Source organism: Dermacentor albipictus, chromosome 1 (assembly GCF_038994185.2).
Source record: "Dermacentor albipictus isolate Rhodes 1998 colony chromosome 1, USDA_Dalb.pri_finalv2, whole genome shotgun sequence".
Classification (NCBI taxonomy): Eukaryota; Metazoa; Arthropoda; class Arachnida; order Ixodida; family Ixodidae; genus Dermacentor; species Dermacentor albipictus.
In genome coordinates, this window is record NC_091821.1 from 282,082,594 (window position 1) to 282,104,103 (window position 21,510).

General features: G+C 42.7%; 1 protein-coding gene across 4 annotated transcripts in view; it reads left to right on the plus strand.

The window, feature by feature from the left end:
• The window catches only part of Vps8 (vacuolar protein sorting 8), a 962,017-nt gene that overhangs the window by 880,800 nt on the left and 59,707 nt on the right, over positions 1 to 21,510 (plus strand). For all 4 annotated transcript variants that reach the window (XM_070531351.1, XM_070531354.1, XM_070531353.1 and 1 more), the window contains one exon: positions 11,631 to 11,754. In XM_070531351.1, coding sequence (XP_070387452.1) covers positions 11,631 to 11,754 — 124 coding nt within the window. The remainder of the gene's footprint in view (positions 1 to 11,630; positions 11,755 to 21,510) is intronic.

Genomic DNA, 21,510 nt, shown 5'->3' on the forward strand with positions numbered 1-21,510 from the left:
ATGCCCAAAAAACAAGGAAAGCAGGATGATAAACAGCGGACAAGACAAGGCAGTGTTCTGTTCTCTCTTGTCCCGTTTTCTAGTCTATTCTTTTTTTTTCATGACTAACACAATATACGTATCCGTAACGCATGTATTTGCAGCATGCCTGTGGTGTTAGGTTGCAGCATTTCACAGGACAAATGTAGACATTGTGCAAATGCTTCCGCGTGTTTTACAGCAAAGCTGTACATGGCTACCCTGGCAAATTTTCTGCGTCCGTGTATGTACACCGTCACATTGTCAAAGAAAAGTATTCGTCTCCCGAGCTAGAGTAAAAGTGTCTATAGTCAGGCACAACTTAAGAAGACAGGAGAGGTCCCACCCAGATGGCCGAAGCGTGGCAGCCAATTGCCTCTGCGACTAAAGAAATAGTCCCGCTGACACAACTCGGCCCAGTTCGAAGCATGGGCTACCATGTTCTCCATCGGCGTGGTCATCGGCTGTCCGGCACATGACATCAGTCTAGAGTGTGCGCCCATTGGTGGAGGCTTGCATGCATCGGCCTTTCAGAGGCAAATTCTGCCGCATTCTAAAGCTGTGCCCGACTATAGTCTTGTAGGTTCATTAGCATCAGTTTGAAGCATGGGCTGCCATGTTCTCCATCGGCGGGGTCATCGGCTGTCCGGCACATGACATCAGTCTAGAGTGCGCACCCATTGGTTGAGGCTTGCGTGCATCGGCCTTTCAGGGGCAAATTCTGCTGCATTCTAAAGCTGTACCCGACTATAGTCTTGTAGGTTCATTAGCATCAGTTCGAAGCATGGGCTGCCATGTTCTCCATCGGCGGGGTCATCGGCTGTCTGGCACATGACATCAGTCTAGAGTGCGCGCCCATTGGTGGAGGCTTGCGTGCATCGGCCTTTCAGGGGCAATTCTGCTGCATTCTAAAGCTGTACGCGACTATAGTCTTGTAGGTTCATTAGCATAAGTGTCAAAACCTATGATGGATGGCCCATTGTTCATCCTAGTGCGCTCGTCGCAAGTGTCAAGTGATTGATGACCCATTGTTCTTCGGCTGTTCACCAACTCTAGGAGGCACGCCACTATAGCAACCAAGTCCCTGTAAAGGCCGCAATAATCATACACATATGTTTGTCCAATGTGTGTTCGTCTATAGAGTGATGTCAGTGTCACCTAGCAACCTTATTGGCAGTTGTTCTTGAGCGGTTCCACGGGGCAATTGAATGTCTTACACACAACAGGAGCAACGTGTCCTTCTAGAACGATGATGGGAGTGACAGCGAGAATGGGCACGCCGGTGGCGGGAAGCTGCTAATACCGATTGTGCATCCGTTGATGAGCCTGGCCCATCGTGTGTGCCGACCAATGAAGACCTGCAGCGTGCCCATCAAGAATGGCGGTATGAGCAGAACTGAAGTTGTCAGCACCGGTGGCAGGATGCCGCTATGGCCCGTCATAGCAATCCCCTACCCGGTGACAATCCACAGCGTGCCCGTGACGAGCGGGCACTGCCGATACACAGGCTTTAATTGCGTATATATAGTGATACATACATATATATATATATATATATATATATATATATATATATATATATATATATATATATATATATATATAATTTCGTCATTTTAGAAGAACACGCAGCTTTAGTGCTCATTCTTCACAGAATGGAAGGGCCGCTAAATTTTTCGAAATACATTCACTATGCAGCTAGTGTTTTGTCCCCCATGGGGAGACGTGATAGCCATTAACAACAACTTTATCTTTTTTTCTTAATTCTTTTTTGTTGTCTTGTTATTTACCATAGCTGCGCTGTGAACCATAGTGCAGCTAAGGCTTCACTGGCATTGCTAAAGCTTTTGTTCTCAGACTGCTGCCCTGTTTCTGACATGGCGACTGTACCCATGTGATTTGCCATACTGCAAGCCGTCTGCAGCACCTGTCTTTCAAGTGCCCCGCAGGGGCGTCTGCATCAGCAGGCGTTTGGTGTGTTGCGACACCACGTACCCGAGCACACGAGAGTTGGACCCTCCCGCGTGTAGCCGTGCGCGGCTTAGCGGTGTCTGGGGAAAGGGGGATCTTGTGGGTTGAGCCAATGCTGGGTGTTTGGACCTTTATGGCCCCCCGGCGCAGGCAACACACCTCTTTGGCCTCTGCTTCACATAGACGGCCCCTCCAGACTGACCCACCTGTAGGAAAACGGCAGTCGCCTTTTCCTGTCTCTTTCTACTCAAATCTTCGTCTTTCTCTCTCACTTTTGACCTTGTCTTCTTCTCTCTTCCTTTTACTTCCTTTCTCCTTGGCAGCAAGGGTTAACCTTGTGTGGCTATCCTGCCTTGGGTACACCATATTTGGTTATAGTGATGGTGTACGACTGGCGTTGTGCAGACTTGTACGAAAGCTCGGCCGGGTCTCCTCGTTGGGCTCCGTAGTGGGCGGTCAGCGCTGTTGCCGAATTTTTTTTTTTATTTTCATGGAAACTTCTTTCCCCCCACTTCCTCATTGCCCTCAGAAACGAGGGTGCACTGAAGATTTATTCCAGTTTTTCGGACGCCAAATCCAGAACTTCCCCCGCTTTCACGTTATTCACTCTGAAAAATCGGACAAACCAGTGGGAACCATTTCACCGTTCCTTGTTTCAAAGTCCTTGACTGACGTTTTTGGTCCAGGTTACAAGGCGTCGAGGATGGCAAGTGGTGACCTCCTCTTGGTGCTCCGCGACCAGAAGCAATATGACAAACTACCGAAACTAGTGTCATTTGGGGAGACCCACATAACAGTAACCCCGCACCATACAATGAACACCACCCGTGGTGTTGTGTCGGATGATGCTTTGCTTGAGCTGACTGAAGCGGAACTCCTGGAGGGCTTCAGTGAGCAAAATGCGATCAATGTCAGAAGAATTAAGATGAGGCGAGATGGTAAAGAAATTCAGACGAAGCACCTAATAATCACCTTTGGTTCAAGTGCCCTGCCCGAGTCAATCGAGGCCGGGTACATCAAGCTCTGTGTTAGGCCGTACGTGCCAAATCCGCTCCGATGTTTCAAACGCCAGCGTTTTGGCCACGGTTCGCAGAGCTGCCGAGGCCGCCAAACTTATGCAGAATGCAGTGCCCATGAACACACCTCTGAAGCTTGTGAGATGGCTCTCCTCTGTGTAAACTGTGATGGGGAGCATGCCGCATACTCGCGGTCGTGCCCATCCTGGAAAAAAGAAAAAAAATTGTAACGATCAAAGTAAAAGAGAATATATCATTCAAGGAGGCACGCAGGCGGGTTTCATACCTGCCCAAGAAAACCTTTGCCGATGTGACGCGTCAGGGGGCAGTGACACAGAGGCTTGCGGCGTCTGTTCGACCCACAAGCAGTGAGTCGGCAGTTACGCCATATGCCCCAGCGGCGGCTGCAGTCAGTGCTGCACCGCCAACCCAGTAGAAAGGACCATCAACCCCGAAGGTGGGCGCAGCCCAGGCTGCTTCAACCTCCCCGGCCCCTTCCAGCGCTGGCAACAACCAGCGCAGCCAAATTCCTCAGGCAGCCCCATCGACCTCTGGGGTGGTGGGCTCAGGGGTCTTGCCTTCTGAGGCAGGACTCTCACGGAAAACTTCTCGCTCGCAAGAGCACGTGTCCAGTGCCTCACAAGAGGCAATGGACACTGCACCTAGCCTCACGGCGCACCAAGCGCCTAAGGAGCAGCGAGGCTCCCTCGAACGCTCCAGAAAGGGCAAAACTCCCGTTACAGGGCCTCGAAAGAGCTCTGTAATCTAATCCCTATAATCTCTATAATTACTACTTCTGTTTCTGTACACACAGCACCCATTTTACTTCCTATATGGATACACAAATTATTTAGTGGAACGTCAGAGGTCTTCTTAGAAACCTTGATGACATGCAAGAACTCATCCACGAACACAATCCAAAAGTGCTGTGTTTACAGGAAACACACTTAAAATCAAAATACACAAACTTTCTTCGACAGTATGTTACTTTTCGCAAAGATGGTGATGATGCTATCACATCATTGGGGCAGTGTTGTCATTGTAATTCAAAAAAGCATAGCGTGTCAACATTTACAGCTACGAATGGCCCTTGAAGCAATGGCAGTTCAAGCCTTTCTCCTAAACAAACTCAACACTGTTTTCTCGGTTTAAATACGGCCACATTACAAATTAAATAAACATGAATTTCAGTCCTTTATAGATGAATCGCCAGAACCTTATGTTGTTCTTGGTGATTTCAATGTGCGCAGCTGCCTGTGGGGTGCCTCTCGTATAGATGCGTGAGGACGTCTTGTTGAACAGTTCCTTTATTCTTCTGGTGCATGCCTGCTAAACAAGAAGGAACCCACATATTACTCTCTTGCAAACAGAACCTCTTTTTCAATTGAACTTAGCATAGTTTCCCCGTCTATACTGCCTGAACTTGAATGGGAAGTTACCAACAATCCTTACAGGAGCGACCACTTCCCCATACTGCTAAGTACATATAAAGAAAACGAATATCCACCACAGGCTCCTAAGTTGAAGATCGATACAGCCGACTGGGAGAAATTCCGCACTCTCATAGTATCTCATGGAATGACATGTCTTCTTTAGGAATTGATGCTGCTGTGCAGTATTTTACAGCCTTCATTATAGATGCTGCATCTAAATGCATATTTGGAGTAAGTGGCTTGGCATGCAGATGGCGTGTCCCGTGGTGGAACGACAAATGTAGAATCGCTCGAAGGAATCAGAACAAAGTGTGGGGGTTGCTACGCGCTTCTCCCACTGCAGAGAATCTTATTAACTTGAAGAAAGTAAAGTCGCAAGGCAGGAGAACCTGTCGACAGGCCAGAAGAGAAAGTTGGCAGAAGTTTTTATCGAGTAATAACTCGTTTACAGATGAGGCCAAAACCTGGAACAAGGTTAATAGGATTAGAGGGCGGCAAACATAATCACTCCCTTTGGTAAATACACAGGGCGATACTCTGCAAGATCAGGCAGACTCACTTGGGGAGCACTTTGAGAGTGTGTCAAGTTCAAACCATTATTCGCAATCCTTTCTGAAACATAAACAAATGGAAGAATGTAAGCCACTTATAAAAAAATGTTGACAGAATGAACCATACAACTGTCCTTTTAGTATTGCCAAGTTGAAAGCTGCCTTGAGTGCATGCAAGAGCTCTGCACCGGGATCTGACAGAGTCATGTATGAAATGATAAAAAAATTACACAATGACACCAAAGTTACACTACTCACAATTTTCAGCACCATTTGGGCTACAGGATACCTTCCAACTGCATGGAAAGAAGCCATTGTGGTCCCTGTTTTGAAATAAGGCAAAGATCCTTCCTCAGTGGCAAGTTACCGCCCGATAAACCTCACAAGTTGCCTTTGTAAGGTATTTGAAAAAATTATTAATCGGCGACTCATTCATTTCCTTAAACTGAGCAAAATGCTTGATCACTATCAGTGTGGCTTCAGAGAAGGGCGCTCCACAACTGATCATCTTGCACGTATTGAAGAAAATATCCAGGATGCATTTATACATAAACAGTTCTTCTTATCGATATTTCTCGATATGGAAAAGGCGTATCACACAATGTGGCGATACGGGATCTTGCGAGACTTATCGGAAATGGGCATTCATGGCAATATGCTAATCCTAATAGAAAGCTATTTGTCCAAACGTACCTTCTGCGTTAAAATCGGCAATGTATTGTTGCGACCTTTTATACAAGAAACTGGTGTACTTCAAGGAGGTGTGCTTAGCTGCACGCTCTTTATCGTGAAAATGAACACCCTTTGTGCTTCATTACCACCATACGACATACAGATAGATTTCAAATCCTGCAACCTTACAGTATGTGAGAGGCAAGTACAACAGGGCTTGAACAAAGTGTCCAAATGGGCAGACAAAAATGGATTTAAAGTGAATCCCAACAAGAGTTCTTGCGTGCTTTTCACGAGAAACAAAGGGCTCATTGCAGATCCCAGTATTGAAATGTATGGTCAGCGAATACCTGTCAACAAAGAACACAAGTTCTTAGGCATTGTACTTGATTCTAAACTAACTTTTATTCCACACATAAAGTATCTCAAGGTCAAATGCTTAAAAACAGTGAACTTACTGAATTAAAGCTTTATCCCACACAACATGGGGCAGCGACAGGAAATGTTTAATGAATCTTTACAAGAGCCTCATTCGATCACGGTTGGACTACAGTGCCGCGATCTATCATTCTGCCACCCCGAGCGCGCTAAAGATGCTAGATCCGGTCCACCATCTAGGAATCCGACTGGCCACTAGCGCTTTCAGAACAAGTACCATTGAAAATTTGTATGTAGAATCAAATGAGTCCCTCTGTAAGACAGTCCTGTTCGCTTCGTGTGAGGGAGCTTAGTGTTGAAATGGATGTTCCACTCCTCAAACATCGTTTAATGAATCCAGCTAAGCTGCTACCGCCTTGAGAGTGGCAGCTGATACAATGTGATATGTCTTTCCTACAAGTCCCAGATATCAAAATCCGAATGCATTTCCTGGAACTCCAGTACAAGCACTCCTGCACAGAGTTCTACACAGACGCATCGAAGTCATGCGAGGGGGTGTCCTATGCAGCCGTCGGTCCATCCTTCTCGGAATCCGATGTACTGCATCCGGAAACAAGCATCTTTACAGTTGAGGCCTACGCACTATTGTCGGCTATACAGCGTATAAGGAAAACAAAACTCAAGAAAATCAGTTATATATACGGACTCCCTTAGTGTTGCGAAGGCCTTGATGTCATTCTGTAAGCACAAGAATCCAGTAATTAATGAACTCTGTTCCGTCCTGTGTAAAGCATATATATCTAACCAACATGTGATTATATGCTGGGTGCCTGGACATAGGGGCATCGAGGGTAACATTCTAGCGGACCAGATGGCCACATCAATTTCATTGCATGCAATTAATCCTACTGCTTTGGTCCCTGTCACAGACCTGAAGCCTTTCTTAAGAAGGAAACTATGAAACCACTGGCGACGCATGTGGAACGAAGAAATAAATAACAAACTGCACATGATAAAGCCACAGTTAGGTTCTTGGCCCTCCGTAACAAAATCACGGTGAACAGATGTCCCATTCTGTTGTATCAGAATAGGACACACATTTGGCACGCATAACTTTTTACTCACTGGTAATGATCCTCCAACCTTTGGTAGATGCGAGGAGAGGCTGACCATCCTCCACGTCCTCCTGGTGTGTCGGAAAGTCGAGTCTGAGAGAAATAAACATTTTTCCCTAGCGTACAGGCAGCACATACCCCTTCATCCTGTAATGTTACTTGGCCCAAAACCGCTCTTTGACACCAACGCAGTCCTAGGCTTCCTGAAAGATGTTGTATTACATGTTATTAGCCCCACACACTCGTAGCATCTCCTCTCTTTAGAGGATGCCGCTGTGATAGCTGTTTCATATAGCACATGCCTCTAGGCCCTTGTGTTTCAAGGGCTCTGGCGAGGCAGTAATTTCACTAACTAACATATTTTCTAAATTGCATCATTCTTTCACAATGGATTTTATTGCACATAGAACACATCATTTGTCATCTACATAATCTTATTACAGATAGATTTTACGCACTCTAGAGCGACTATTTTTAAGGCCCCTTTACAGCCACGTCACATCAACCTCATAGAACTCATAACTACATTGTGAACTCATCACCATGGACCTAGTGCTTTTTGGCCATACCTGGCCCTTGCGCCAATAAACACCATACATTCATTCATGTCTTTCAGGTGATGGAGCTTGCACAGGCCCATAGAAATGTATGGGCACCGGCTGGGACCTTCAGTCTAGATTGAAATAACAAATCGATTTAACAAAAGTGTTTTGTCTATATAGATTACACAGCTACCCTAAATTCTTCACTGGAGAAGCATAAATAACTGATCAATAAAAGGGTCAGAGAGACAAGGAGACACAATCTCTCCAATGCTGTTCACTCCATGCTTCAAAGAATTATCTAAGCTATTAGACTGGGAAGGATTAGGAGTGAAGATCAACGGTGAAATATCTTGGCAAACTATGGTTTTCAGATGACATTGTCCTGTTCATCAACACTGGGGATGAACTGCTACAAATGGTACAGGACCTTAGATGAGAAAGTGTAAGAGTAGGGTTGAAGATTAATATGCAGAAGACAAAGGTAATGTTCAATACCCTGGCAAGAGAACAGGAATTTATGATTGGCAGCCAACTTTTAGAATTTGTCCAAGAGTAGTATGTTTATCTAGGTCAGTTACTCGCAGGAAACCCTGATCATTAAGGAAACTTACAGAAGAATAAAAATGGGTTGTAGCATATACCAAATCTATGACCAAACTATGACACCTCATGACATTACCAAATCATGACCGGCAGCTTTCCGCCACCCTTGAAAATAACAGTGTACAATCATTGCATTCTACCGTACTAACATTTGGGGTAGAAACTTGAAGGTTAACAAAGATGCATAAGAACCGCATACCGAGCATTGTAATGCAAAATGTTAGGTGTAAAGTTAACAGACAGAATGACAGCAGTTTGTATTGGAGAGCAGATGGGGGTAGCCAATAATCTAGTTAACACTAAGAGAAAGAAATGGAGCTGGGCAGGCCATTTAATGCGTAGACCATATAACCTGTAGTCTATTATGGCAAAACATTCCCCAGAATGTTTGCACCGCAACACCACTCTGTCATCCCCAGCTCGTGGTCTATTACAGCATGGCCGCTGTAATAGACCACGAGCTGGGGGTGACAGAGTGGTGTCGTGGCACAAACACATTCTGGGAGATGTTTTGCCAGTTTACAACATGCATAGAGGAGATAAGTTGCATTCCCTAAGTTTACAATGCGTAAAGATACACCAAACTGGACCAGCACTACCTAATAATCCAAGGAGGTTTTTAAAAAAATGGAAGCTCCCATAGCTTCTTACTAGGCGAAGTGAAGCTAACGCCCCCTGCTTCACCTCTGAAATAGAGCCTTCTCGGGTGACGTCCGCTTACAGATTCAATGATTTGGCGCTGTTATTGTAATGCTAGGCTAATTATAGAATAAAAGCTGGTTGTTCCCAATGAAAATAGTAACTTCATCTTAGTATTGATGACATTATCGATCTCCAATAAAAGTTACCATGATGTTCAGATTTAACACTAAAACCAGTAATACAGAGATACACGTAGATAAGTATATCTGTCTGGTAAACATAAGTCATGATTAACTCATGGAAAGTGTGAGAAAAGTGCTACATCACCATAAGCTAATGTTTTATCATGCCCCTCCTAAGATGGCTGCAGTGCAGCTTCACCTTCGAGACATCATTTCCACTCTAGCACTGTTTTTAAGCATGAAATGCTTTTAGCTCCCGTTGTTGGCGACCTTCAGGTGACCTTGAGCCAGAAGCCAGAGCCGTTATCTGAGCACTCAAACGAGAACATCCGGGCAAGTTGTGAGAACAAAAGATCATCTGGGCAACCAGGCAAAACTTAACAAAATGCAGTCTCTGGCTTCCAACTCTTTGTACAGGACAACATTACATAGGCTAGTTACTGACCAAACAAGTTACAAAAAATATTGCTTCCAAGTTCTTTGTAATGTTTGTTCGCAATATCACTCAAGCTGTAACTTCTAGTACGCTGAAGCTTTATTTGTCATCTCCAATAGCGACGTTCAGAAGGCAGATACAGGGCACCATACACTTCGTTGTCATCATTGTCAAGTTCATTCCCTGTGCTTCGAGTTGTCAATTATTTAGGTGCTGCGCTGCAATCTGCTAGCCTCCTGGTTAGATCAGATTGTAGAGCAACTGGCCCAGAAAGGTGTTGGTCTCGTGTTCAAATCCCGGACTAGGACGAATTTTTCTCAACTGCGAAGCTTTCTTTCTGAGAAACCCCTATGTGTTTCCTTTGTAGCTTCGTGCTACATTCGGGTGGATGACAATTTTTCTCTCTGATGACATTTCCTCCACTATGTGAGATTCCGCTGAACTTATTTGTTACATACTATGTATTTGCAACCGCCAGTTCTTATGCTTTCACTTAGAAGTTGTCAAGACCTTGCCTTGTCTGTGGGCTTATAACAGGTGAGCCTGATGTTCTTGTTAAAATGACATACAAGCTGTCTGGCAGAGTCATTTAAAGGCATTGCAGAATTAATGACTATATTTTCTCATCACTCTTACTTTCAAATTTGGTGGGGACAATGCAACAGCTTCCTGCGTGTGCAAGAAATTAACATTTCATTTCGACATATTTCGAGATACACTGATCATTTGGTATGCGTGAAATTATTATTTTTTTTCGTATTTCTTCTTTAGGCATGCTGGACAACTGTACTAGTGAAAGCACAGCAATCGGCCCCGATACAAATAAATATGAAAATGGGCACATCACCAAGAGCTGAAAGCTTATTGAAAAAGAAGCAGAAATAAATGAAAACCTCTACTACCCATAATAATCAATGTTCACATATGGTCTACACAGCATTCACGGAGGGGGTAACCCACAATTAAGAGTATGCCTGGTTTGACTCAATGAATAGCATAATTTTAATTATTTGGCAAAATGCTGTGTGTTCTACTATAAGGTCTTTCGTTCGTTATTACCATGGCAATGTGTTTACCTCTGGCACAAAAAGTTGGAAACGGAAAGCCACCGACTTCAGGCTATCCTCATGGCACGATCGCTCAATCAAAACGTCGGCCGTACCCATGACCTCAAAGGCACTAAAAAAGGCAGCCAGAGGGTACCCACCTGGTTTCTTTTCCCACCAGATCCTTGTCTAGGCATATTAGTCGGCCATGCTTGCTGGCGTTCAGTGTCCACTGGAAATCCATGGTAGCTCAAATCAGAATTCTATCTTACGTCACACATACACAACGGTACGTGGCAGTTTCTTGGCATACATGCACCTTGCAAAGGATTCGGCAGGAATTTCGCCATTTTAAAAAACTCGGAGACGCTGCCAGGTGCATTTTCGTACTGGAAACGCGCATGGCATTTTGTAGCAGTGTCACAACTACTACCACGAATGCTGGCGGAAGTGTAAGCACAGTGCTCCCTCCCACGTTTGGGCATGACGCAACAGGCTTCATCTGTGCAATTGAGCAAGCATGATTGGTCACAGAATGCGTGCCAAGGCACAGTCAAAGATGGCAGAGAATTAGATGGTGTGATGAAATTGGGAAATTTGCCGGTGCAACTTGGAATTAGCTAGCACAAGATAGTGGTAATTGGAGATTGCTGGTAAATCTAATCTTTGCCCTGCAGTGTACATAAAAGTAGGTTGATGATTACCTCATTCAAGAGTGATTGCACGAGGGTACAGTGTACCTCATTATCACTTCTTTCAAAGATCCCTTAGTTCATTGCTGTTAAGTTTAAACAAAAGTGTCCTGAAGCATTGTTTAAGCAGCCTTGCATTGAACAGGCGTTTCATGCCACCCTTCCCACAAGGTTATACACAAACAGCCTGTTTTCATTCATGTGCTCCACTTTTTTTGGGGTGATGTGGTTCTTGTGCCTTGCATCTGGGATGTTCATTAGAACGTCAACAAAGATTGACATGCTTAATTCAGTGCTTGTAATGTATACACCGGTCAATGTCTGGGGCAGTTGCAGCCACTGCTACCACAGGACCTGCCTGGCAACTCTCGGACCTGCTGAACGAGCTAGGGAAGTGTGCTGCCAGTGCTGCACATCACAGCCACTGGGACAACCCTTGCAGTGCCCTATGCAGGTGTGTAGCTTGCTGTTTTGCCGCCATGTATTGTTCTCACCTTTCAGCAAGCAATGCCCATCAATTCAGCTCTCCCTCTGGAGCTGTGCACACTTCATTTTGTAGTTAGCATTATTTTACTATCATGTTATCAAGTTTACTCAGTCATGCACAAAGAGTTGTGTCGAGTTGTGTCAAAATACTACATGAATTAAAGATTGGCAAAGTAATGCCAATGTTTAAATGAGGCAATAAAGACCTATTATTTTGTGAACTTAAACTGTGCTAGGTACAAGACACTGAGGTAGATGAAGACAGGACGAACGCAGACTAACAACTGGTTTATTGAAATCACACAATGCTGCCTCTTCAAACTATGCGCATGCCTAAACTGGATCATAACCGCGTGACCATGGAACACTCTCTCGGCAAGCCCCTACATTTTGAAGTTCAAAAAAGGCAGCATTGTGTGATTTCAATAAACCAGTTGTTAGTCTGCGTTAGTCCTGTCTTCATCTACCTTGGTGTCTCGTCCCTAGCGCAGTTTAAGTTCACAAAAAAATGTCTTACCAACTAGCCTCCCAACACACTCTCCTCGAAAGACCTAGTAAGCAACTACTGCCCTATATCGCTAAACAGTATTGCATACAAACTTGTCTTGGACATTGCATCAAACATTGTTCAGTTAAGTTTATTTTTCTTAAGAACCCTCCATTTCAGGGTTGTTACATAAGGGGTGGGGTTGAAAATTTTATGTTCTACAAGATCAAGTACTGTATTTACTCAAATGTAATGCGACCTCAATTCGCAAAGGTCGATTTGCGGACTTTCGATTCACGGACAAGGTCGACTCGCAGACTGCAAAGGTCGACTTTGCAGTCTGCAAAAAATTAAAAAAAAAATAAACTGCAAATGTAACGCAAGATGAACAAAAGGAGAAATGGTAACTTCATTCAAGGAATCAATTCGAAAACGAGTTCTCTTCACTTTCATTTTCGTCTGAGGAGGAGACAGAGCTTTCCTTGGGCAGTATTCTTGGGCGATCACTTTGGGAGATTTGCGTGACTCCGCATCACAAGCATCCCTGACCAGTGTTTCTGGCGCTGTGCCAAGAGCGCTGTCGGCCATATACTTTGAGGGGTTCTGTGCCAAAATTAGCCAAGTCTCATGAAAGTGAAGCTATTTCTGAAGTGATCGCCCAAGAATCAAGTCATCCGTGCTGTCAAGCGCAACTCTTGCACTGTCACATTCTGTACTGCATATGTTGCATTGACGCTGTGACCCACCTTTGTATCACTGTACAGTCATCTTACCTACATCGCTTTTTCTTTTATTTATTTATTGGTACCACCTAATGTTGCAACAACATGCATCACTATGTCCTCGGTTGTGTCCGGCGCGATGGCGATTTCATTGTAGGTGTGCTAGCGAAAGCTTGCGAAAACGCTCGTGCACATGAACACACACGCATATTTTAAGCTAATGAACAAGGGATCTGTCATAGCAACAGTGTAGCACACTGCTGCACTGCAGCTTTAGATAGTTCTATCATCGCAGAATACAGCTGTGTAGATAAAGTCACTTCTCTTTATCAACGAGCATGCATGTAAATCAACAACGGCTTGTTGATTTACTTGCACTTTACTGCTCACATTTTTTTAGTAGCTGTCAAGTTAAAAGTGAGCCTACAATTGAATACATCATGACTAACCAACTAGCCCACCAGTATGTCTTAAGCCATTGATTACAATTGATTGTGACAGACATAAAAGTGATATGTATGTATGATAGTTACCTTAGGCAGAGATGCTTATCAGATATGTTTTTGAGAGCGGAACGTTTGCATGAAAACAAATATTCATATTGCTGAAAAGACACCCCATATTGTTGTGAAATAACATAATGTTTACATTTCCTGTTGGTTCCAAAAAATGTCCACGCAAATAAATGTGGCATTATCTCATTCATGCCTTATGAGAGGACAGAGGTTTAAAGCGCATAAGGCAGCAGTGCCCATGCAAAAAGGCCTTGGTGGCCAATCTGCTGCCCCTTCACTACGTAGTCATACCTCTATCAGCATTTAAACAATGTACAGCCTGTGATCAAAGTGAATACAGGCATTCTTGCTCTCTCAGCAATGGTGACAATCAAGGATGATTGCCTTGAGACCGTTTGCTGCTGTCAACATCATTTATGCTTGCATTCTCATTTTATTCTTTTCCCTAGATAACAAAGAAGTTTGCACAGTCAGTGAGCTATAGCAAAGTAATGTTATTTGGTTGCGTTGGGCATGGCCCAAATGTCCCATTCCTGTAGTGACAACCTAGCTAGCTAGTGCGCAGCCAAATTAAAAAGAGAAGTGCATAGGCTAACAAACAGGTGCATAGTAACTGTACTTCATCTCAAAGCAAACCAAGATTATCAAGCGACTATAGAGATCTAGATTAAGGGGCCGCAAGCATTGAGGCCCCGTAGTACTTGGGGCCTCAACGATTGCATCCCCCTGATCTAAAACTCTCTAATAAGCTTTGCAATGAGTGCAGTGATCTTGCATGTGAAATGGTTGACGTAGTAAGTCGTTTTATATTTGCCTTTCTTAATCAGGAACAGCTTAAACAGGTACACAACAATGAAATGAAATGCTGGCTCACATGGTACACAAGACACAAGTAGGGGAGAACATTTGCCATGCCTGCTGTAACACCAATTCCAACATGCAGTAGCCTGTAGGCAATGAATGCATAATAATTGTGTCGGTCCAACTTGCACCTACCTCTAATGAAAGCACAGAACGTCTGCATTGTAGACATTAGTTCATTAGCACCGTGTACATGGCAGCACAAGAAAGTAAGGGAATGTTTATTGCCATTTTTTATTTTCATAACCAACAGACAGTTTCTTGGGTGGAGCTTTGTGACGAATTCGTAATATGTTCTCTGTAAATCTGCAATGCGAACATGTTCTATTATCCAATCACTTAAGTAGTCAAATGAACGCAGATAGCCCCATAAGCACTGTGAAACGGAATGCAGAAATTCGCAGTTAAGAAGCCATAGTGACTTGCACTCTGAGCTGAACATAAAATAGAAAAAATGCATAGTGGCAAATTGGGTGCACATTATCATCTGTCATACAAATACATATATTACAAGTAACCTTTCACTCGTTCTCGTATTGCTTGCAGTAGTTGCACGAACCTTACTGCAGCATCCTCTGTGGAGTAAAATAATCTTGCAAGTCACAGCTACTTGTTCACTGTATTAACATATATTAGCCCCCAGGCTCTCCTGTATTCCTTCACACATGCTACCATAGCATGGCTGTGCTCAATCACCTCTTTCCATTCCACTGAAATGAACATGGCACGTATCTGCTACCAAAATGTGCTTTAAAGCATAACTGTTTATCATTCTTTAAACCTCTGAGAAGTAAGGATGGATGTTCAGCTTTGCTGGTGTGGCATTTCATAGGTTCTAACCCACCTTGATATTTCTAAACAAGCAATGATGAAATTATATGGTCAAGCCATACCATTAATATGACTGAGGTATTGCTTCCTCAGGGAGTCTCACTGCCACCTTCCCAATTTTGTAAATACTTAGGCATGTTCAAGTTAACTTCACAGCCTGTGTTGTAACATAACAAATAAACCCAATTAACACAGCATCCCATATATCATTCTCTTAATCACTAGAAATGCTAACTAGCACATTGTATGTATTCATATTATATTGTCTTTGTATGTTTGGTGAATTGCACAAATAATTTTTCTCACTCTTACAACCTGGCTGATGCTGCCTTTTTTTATAATAATTAAGCAATAACATTACTTAATGCATTGCTGCGAGAACAATAACTAGCTTCACAGTAGCATTGCACACGTCGACCCTCAGACCGCATCGTCAACATGCCTCTATAGATACTATAAGCTGGCCACAATCAGCATAATTTTGAAAGCCAGCTGAACAAGGTGCGAGTTCATGTGTATCAAATAAATGTCTGTTCCATTGAGAGGCTGTATATCTGTCTGCTATATAATTATCAATTCACAATACATATGGCAGAACACATAAAACAACACAATCAAGTTATCTTTGAAAAGCTGCTTTTTGCCACTATTATATACAACGATGTAAAACTTCAGAAAGCACAACTATGGCTTGGGTGCATCCTTGTGCATTGTATAAGAAGTAGAGGTGGGCGAATGTTAAGTTTCAAATATGAATTGAGTAAAAATAGTAAGCATCAAAGTAGTCATACGATGACGTAGATACTTGCAGTGGCAATATATATTTCAATATATTTAGGTACCACATCTTAACCAGCTAGTGCAAAAAGAGGGCTAACTATTTAGGACAAAGGATATTAAAAAAAAAACTACACGAATAGTCTATCAACAACTTTAGCACTTCATTTGAAATAAGTTTTCCAAGAAAGAATAGTTGCTGTGTGAAGAGCTCTAAAAAATGTGCAATAAATTGTTGCCATAAGAAACATCAAAGTTGTAGGGCATTTCTTGGGCACATGTACAAGGACTCGTTGGAAAAGAAACAGCACAGACCTGTAGCATAAAAGATAAATCAGCTAGATCAAGAGATGTACGTGTAGTCAGCTTTTACACACAAAAAAGCCTATGGGAAAGGTGCTGTTGCCAATCTGGCTGAAAGATACTTTCATCAACGTGCTTGCCTATGAGAGGCTACATACGCTTGTTCACATGCAAGTACCTGTTGCATGTTTGTTAAAGAACTTCATTTGATATACTGGCACAAAAGCCTCCTCTGATCATAGAAAAAGAATAGTTGTCATATATACATAACATTTAGAACATCAAGGTACTCTTTTTCACATTATGCAAGTACTCATGATAGACAAGACTGGAAGAAACGGCAAAACAGTTTTGCACAATCCTTAACTGATTATGTCAATGAGCTTCCTATTTCATGTGGCAAAGTTGCATAGGGCAGATGGGATGTGACATCTCTGATTCAGAGATGCGTCATTGTATCTGGGCACAAATATTATACAACTGATCATTGTGTGAATAAAGAAATAACAAGCATTGATTCCCAGTATCTCATCACGCCACTTGTATCTGAAAAATGACTGTCATTTCAAGTCAAGCTTGCACCTGGCACACTTGAACTTTGAACTTTATTTCATATCTATTCAATGTACAGATGACAGGGGCACAGACAAAAAGCCATAAATTCGGCTTGACTGGGTCTGTGTCCCTTATTGGTTTCTTTGGCAACACATAGCAATGCATGCATAAATACAAGATGAGCATATGTATTGGAAAAACAGCATAAATATAAACAATGTGTGGATAAATGGGACATGCATACTTGCATTGAGCATCGTGTTTATGTGCCCATATATGTATACCCCATCTGTAATGAACCATTGCTTCAAGTTATGACCAGTTTCATGTCATTCCTCTACATAACTGTGGTTTTGCATATTACACCTATAAAACTTTTGATCAGCATCATAGTACTTTTCCTTGTACATGCACACCAGCTTTCTGTCACAACACTCACTTCGCATCCATGATAATTAAATGCTGCAGTCAGCAAAATAGAGTTTTAGATTAAGTTTCCTAAACTGCTTTCATTCTAGCAAGCCCCAAGCAAAGGTTAGGTTCGTGAGAACACAAGCTTATTTGCACCCTCTGGTTTAAGGCTGTTTTCAGCATGCAATGAATTTTAAGATTTCTGCTGTCTACATCAATGTCAACCTGATGAAAGAGATGGCAAGCCAAAACTTGCAGTCAAGATACTAGTTACTGCTGGAGCTGGATTAACCCATGGGTTAAGGGGGCTGCAGCCTCATGACCCTGACTGCCAGGGGGCCCTATGAGAAAAATTTTTCCTTTAAGTGAAATTTATTTATTGCAAACAGTACAGAGTAAAACACATGAACAAGCGCATTTGGATCCTGAGCACGAAACTAGTTGGGATCCATAACAAAACTATGTAGAGGAAACAAAGCAATTAAGATAGCATAGACACATGTACTTAACAAACTAAGCAACAGTAAGCACTTTAGATCAGACAAAGAAGAGAACACAATACAAAGAATCTTCAAAATGCAAACAGCATACTAAACATTTACAAGTAAAGGAAACTGCACCAGAAAAAAGAAAAAGGCAAGCAATGAATATATAATATTAAACACAAGAAAGAAGATCATGAAAATACAGTTTTAATTATCTCCCAAGATTAGCCGCATGTTTAACTTCTGTGGGCAGAACGTTCCACTCAACTACTCCAGCACTTGAAATTCTGTGTTTACCTCTGGAACCAGAAAAATTCTTTTGTAGTGCACTGTGTACAGAGTGTCCCGATTCTGCAAAGTTCTTCTCAGAGAAAGGGTAGTTGCAAAGATGGTGTCATTGACCATTACAAGAGTTTTGAAGTCCAGTAATGAGGGATACGGTAAGATGTTTACTTTTTGAAAGAGCAGTGTTATGTTAGCATTGTAATGTGACAGCCAGCCCTCTTTTGAAGTTTCATAACTGGCTCAATGTATGAATGGCCCCTAGATGTAACACAGTACAACAGATGGCTGTCAAAGAGGCTGAAATGAATTTCTCAAAGGGTTTCTGTATCAAAACAATTTTGGCACTTCAGCAGAATGTAACAAGCATTGCTCAGATTTTTGCAAATCTTATGAATTTGGGGTACACAGTGAAACCACTCATGAAATACAAACCCTTGATGGGATCCTCAGCAATTTAAAAAAAAAAACTTTTCCAGGGCCCTGTGGAAAATTTTAGCTATACTATAAAAGCTGTAAAGTGTCTTCCAGGGAGTGTTCTACCACCAGAGTTCTTCGAAACAGTATAACAGTCGCTGAAACGAAAGTAAAGAATATGTAGTATGAGGCCTGCACAGAGGCATTGCTCGGCCAGCACGCGAGGGACCTTTCTCTCTTGCCTACACCAAAATAAGAGATGAGGGTTCACCTCTTTCTCTTTTGCAAAACACCCCCTGCATCTTTGTTCTTTTTTCATTTGGATCACGACAATGACGTAATGCAAACCTCTTATATTAGCAAGTCGACATGCGATGAGTTTGCTGACATGATGGCAGATAATTAACTTAACGAGATGGATTGTTGCAGTGGAGCAAGAAGCTGAGTATTGCTCCCTCGTCAATTTTACACCATATGTGTCTCAGGTTCACTAGCTTTCCCATGTCCTTTGGTACAGGCTACATGGTGACGTTCACAAAAGATTCAGTGGGTTTGTACCAAATGCACACTGGTGAATTTGTGGGAACAACTGTGTGTTTTCTTCTTCAGCATAATGGCATTTCAATTAATAGCTATCGTGGCCAGTTCTATGACAATGCCAGGAACCTGGCTAGAGCACACTAAACTATAAACATGGCAGGGAAATACAAGGGCCTGCAGGTGCACATAAAAACTCGCTGGCCATGCATGCACGATGCTGCGATCACTCCTTAAACCTAGAAGTGCATGGAGTGTAGATAATTGTGTTGAGGCAGTCAAATTTTTTACTCCATGTGAGAAGTTGTACGTGTTCTTTTTTGCATCACCAAAGCACTGGAACTACTTTTTGAACAGCTTTGAACAATATAGAAAGCCTTGGTTTCTGAAAAATTTGTCCAATACAATCTAATTTCTACATGGTGACTCATACAAAGAAATTGTTGTGAATTTCCGACGCATGAAGGATTGTCTTCGTACTCTAGCTCAAGACGGAAAAACTGGCAAAACCTGTGTAGAGGCATAATCAATCCCAAAAACGCTGCCAAAGCTGAAAATTTCTTTCGTGGCATTTCTGTGAAACAAGGTTCACAAGCGGTTTGCAGGACCATGCAGTATTGCTTCAGAAGCCTGGTTTAGACCTGCCACGGTTGTTGCCTTGCTTAATTCTTTAGATGCCTATGTCAGCTCTATCTGCTCTAAATATCACATTTTTGAGCAAAGGTCAAAGGCAGTGACTGTCCATAAGCGCTATCAGCCCTTCAGGAGAAATTTGTTTTTGTCAGCTCTCAAGAAGGCCTTTGAGTAGAGTGCGGAACTCACCAACCAGGCCAACAAATTATTCTAAATGTACAGAATTCATCTTGTCTCGACATTTCCTGCTGAGGTCACACACCTACACGAGATGGCACCCCTCGTGGCCTCCTGAATATATTGGAATCTAGACTAAAACTGTGAGAACAAACACTAATTTTCTAAGCTTTCCTTGATTAAGAATTGCTTGTGCTCCGACGTCAAGATGCTGCACTCTCTAGTCGCTACGTCTATTGAACAGCACCTGTTGAGTACTTCTTTTGCGAAATCTATACCAGAGTTCACTATACAAAAGGCATTTTTAGAGGCGAAATTTGTTTTTGCTTCCTGATATTGTCGGAAGTTTAATTTTTGTATGTGAACAATAGCAAGTGTCACAAGCCTACTGTTTATTCTGGGAGCTTAAGTAGCACTAGAAAGACAAGGGCAGAGACGGACATGACAACCCATAGCATCATGTGTTGTCATTATGCCCATCCTTGCCTTTTTAACGCTATTAGGACCGCAGTATAACAGACTAACTAGCCTGAATTGCCGCTTGTTTTCTGTATCAGGTCTAAAGTACTCGTCAGGATTGCACAAGCTATAAGCCTCCAATTCCATTTAAGGTTTCATGGTAGAGTCATACAGTCTGAGTTGTACTTGTCGTGGTCAAGTGGCCAGCTGTGGACTGTGCCAATGTCTGAAGCTGCTACCTTGTGGTACCTGCTGGGTTCCATGTTTGTCCTATAGTAAATGGACCTAGCTTAGGGCATGAGTATGCATGATGTCATGGTGGCACCAACCTGTGATTTTTCTGTTTGCGAAACATAGTGGCCAATTCAACACCCTAGACAAATGTGACTTACACTGTGCATATTTTTTCTCGTATTCAACAACATATTATGCCACATATGCAGAGCAGTTTAAAATGTACATGTATAACTGAAATGTTTGTTGCTTTACAACAAGCATTCTCTTTTTCCTGACTGATGGCAGTCAAGGATTTAGTAAATTTGTGACTAACATCACGGTTAAATGAAAGCAATGTGCCCAACGGATCATAAGAATTACGTTACAATCTCTGGGTCTGGACAGGCCGCCAATGGAAACTGACCCTGTCAACGCTTAATACAATCTCTGGGTCTGGACAGGCCGCCAATGGAAACTGACCCTGTCAACGCTTAATTGCCGAACTCTGTCGAGTGAGGCTAGCTTAGCAGGTCTCTTTGAGGAACTATCAGACATTGTTTGGGATATCATGGGCCTTAGTGAGATTAGAAGAACTGATGAGGCTTATAAATTGCTGAATAACGAACATGTCCTCTGCTATAGAGGTCTCCCAGATAAGAAGCAATACGGGGTACGATTCCTAATCCATAAGGACATAGCAGGCAACATTGACGAATTCTAGAGCATTAATGAGAGGGTAGCTGTAGTCGTAATCAAACTGAATAAGAGGTACAGATTAAAGGTAGTACAAGCCTACGTTCCAACATGCAGTCACGATGATGATGAAGTAGATCAGTTTTGTGAAGATGTTGAATTAGCGATGAGAAAAGTGCAAACTCAATATACTGTAGTAATGGGTGACTTCAATGCAAAAGTGGGGAAAAAGCTGGCTGGTGAACAAGCAATTGGCAACTATGGCGTTGACTCTAGGAATGATAGAGGAGAAATGCTGGTAGAATTCGCAAAAAGGAATAAGCTTCGAATAATGAACACCTTTTTCAGGAAGTGCAGCTACAG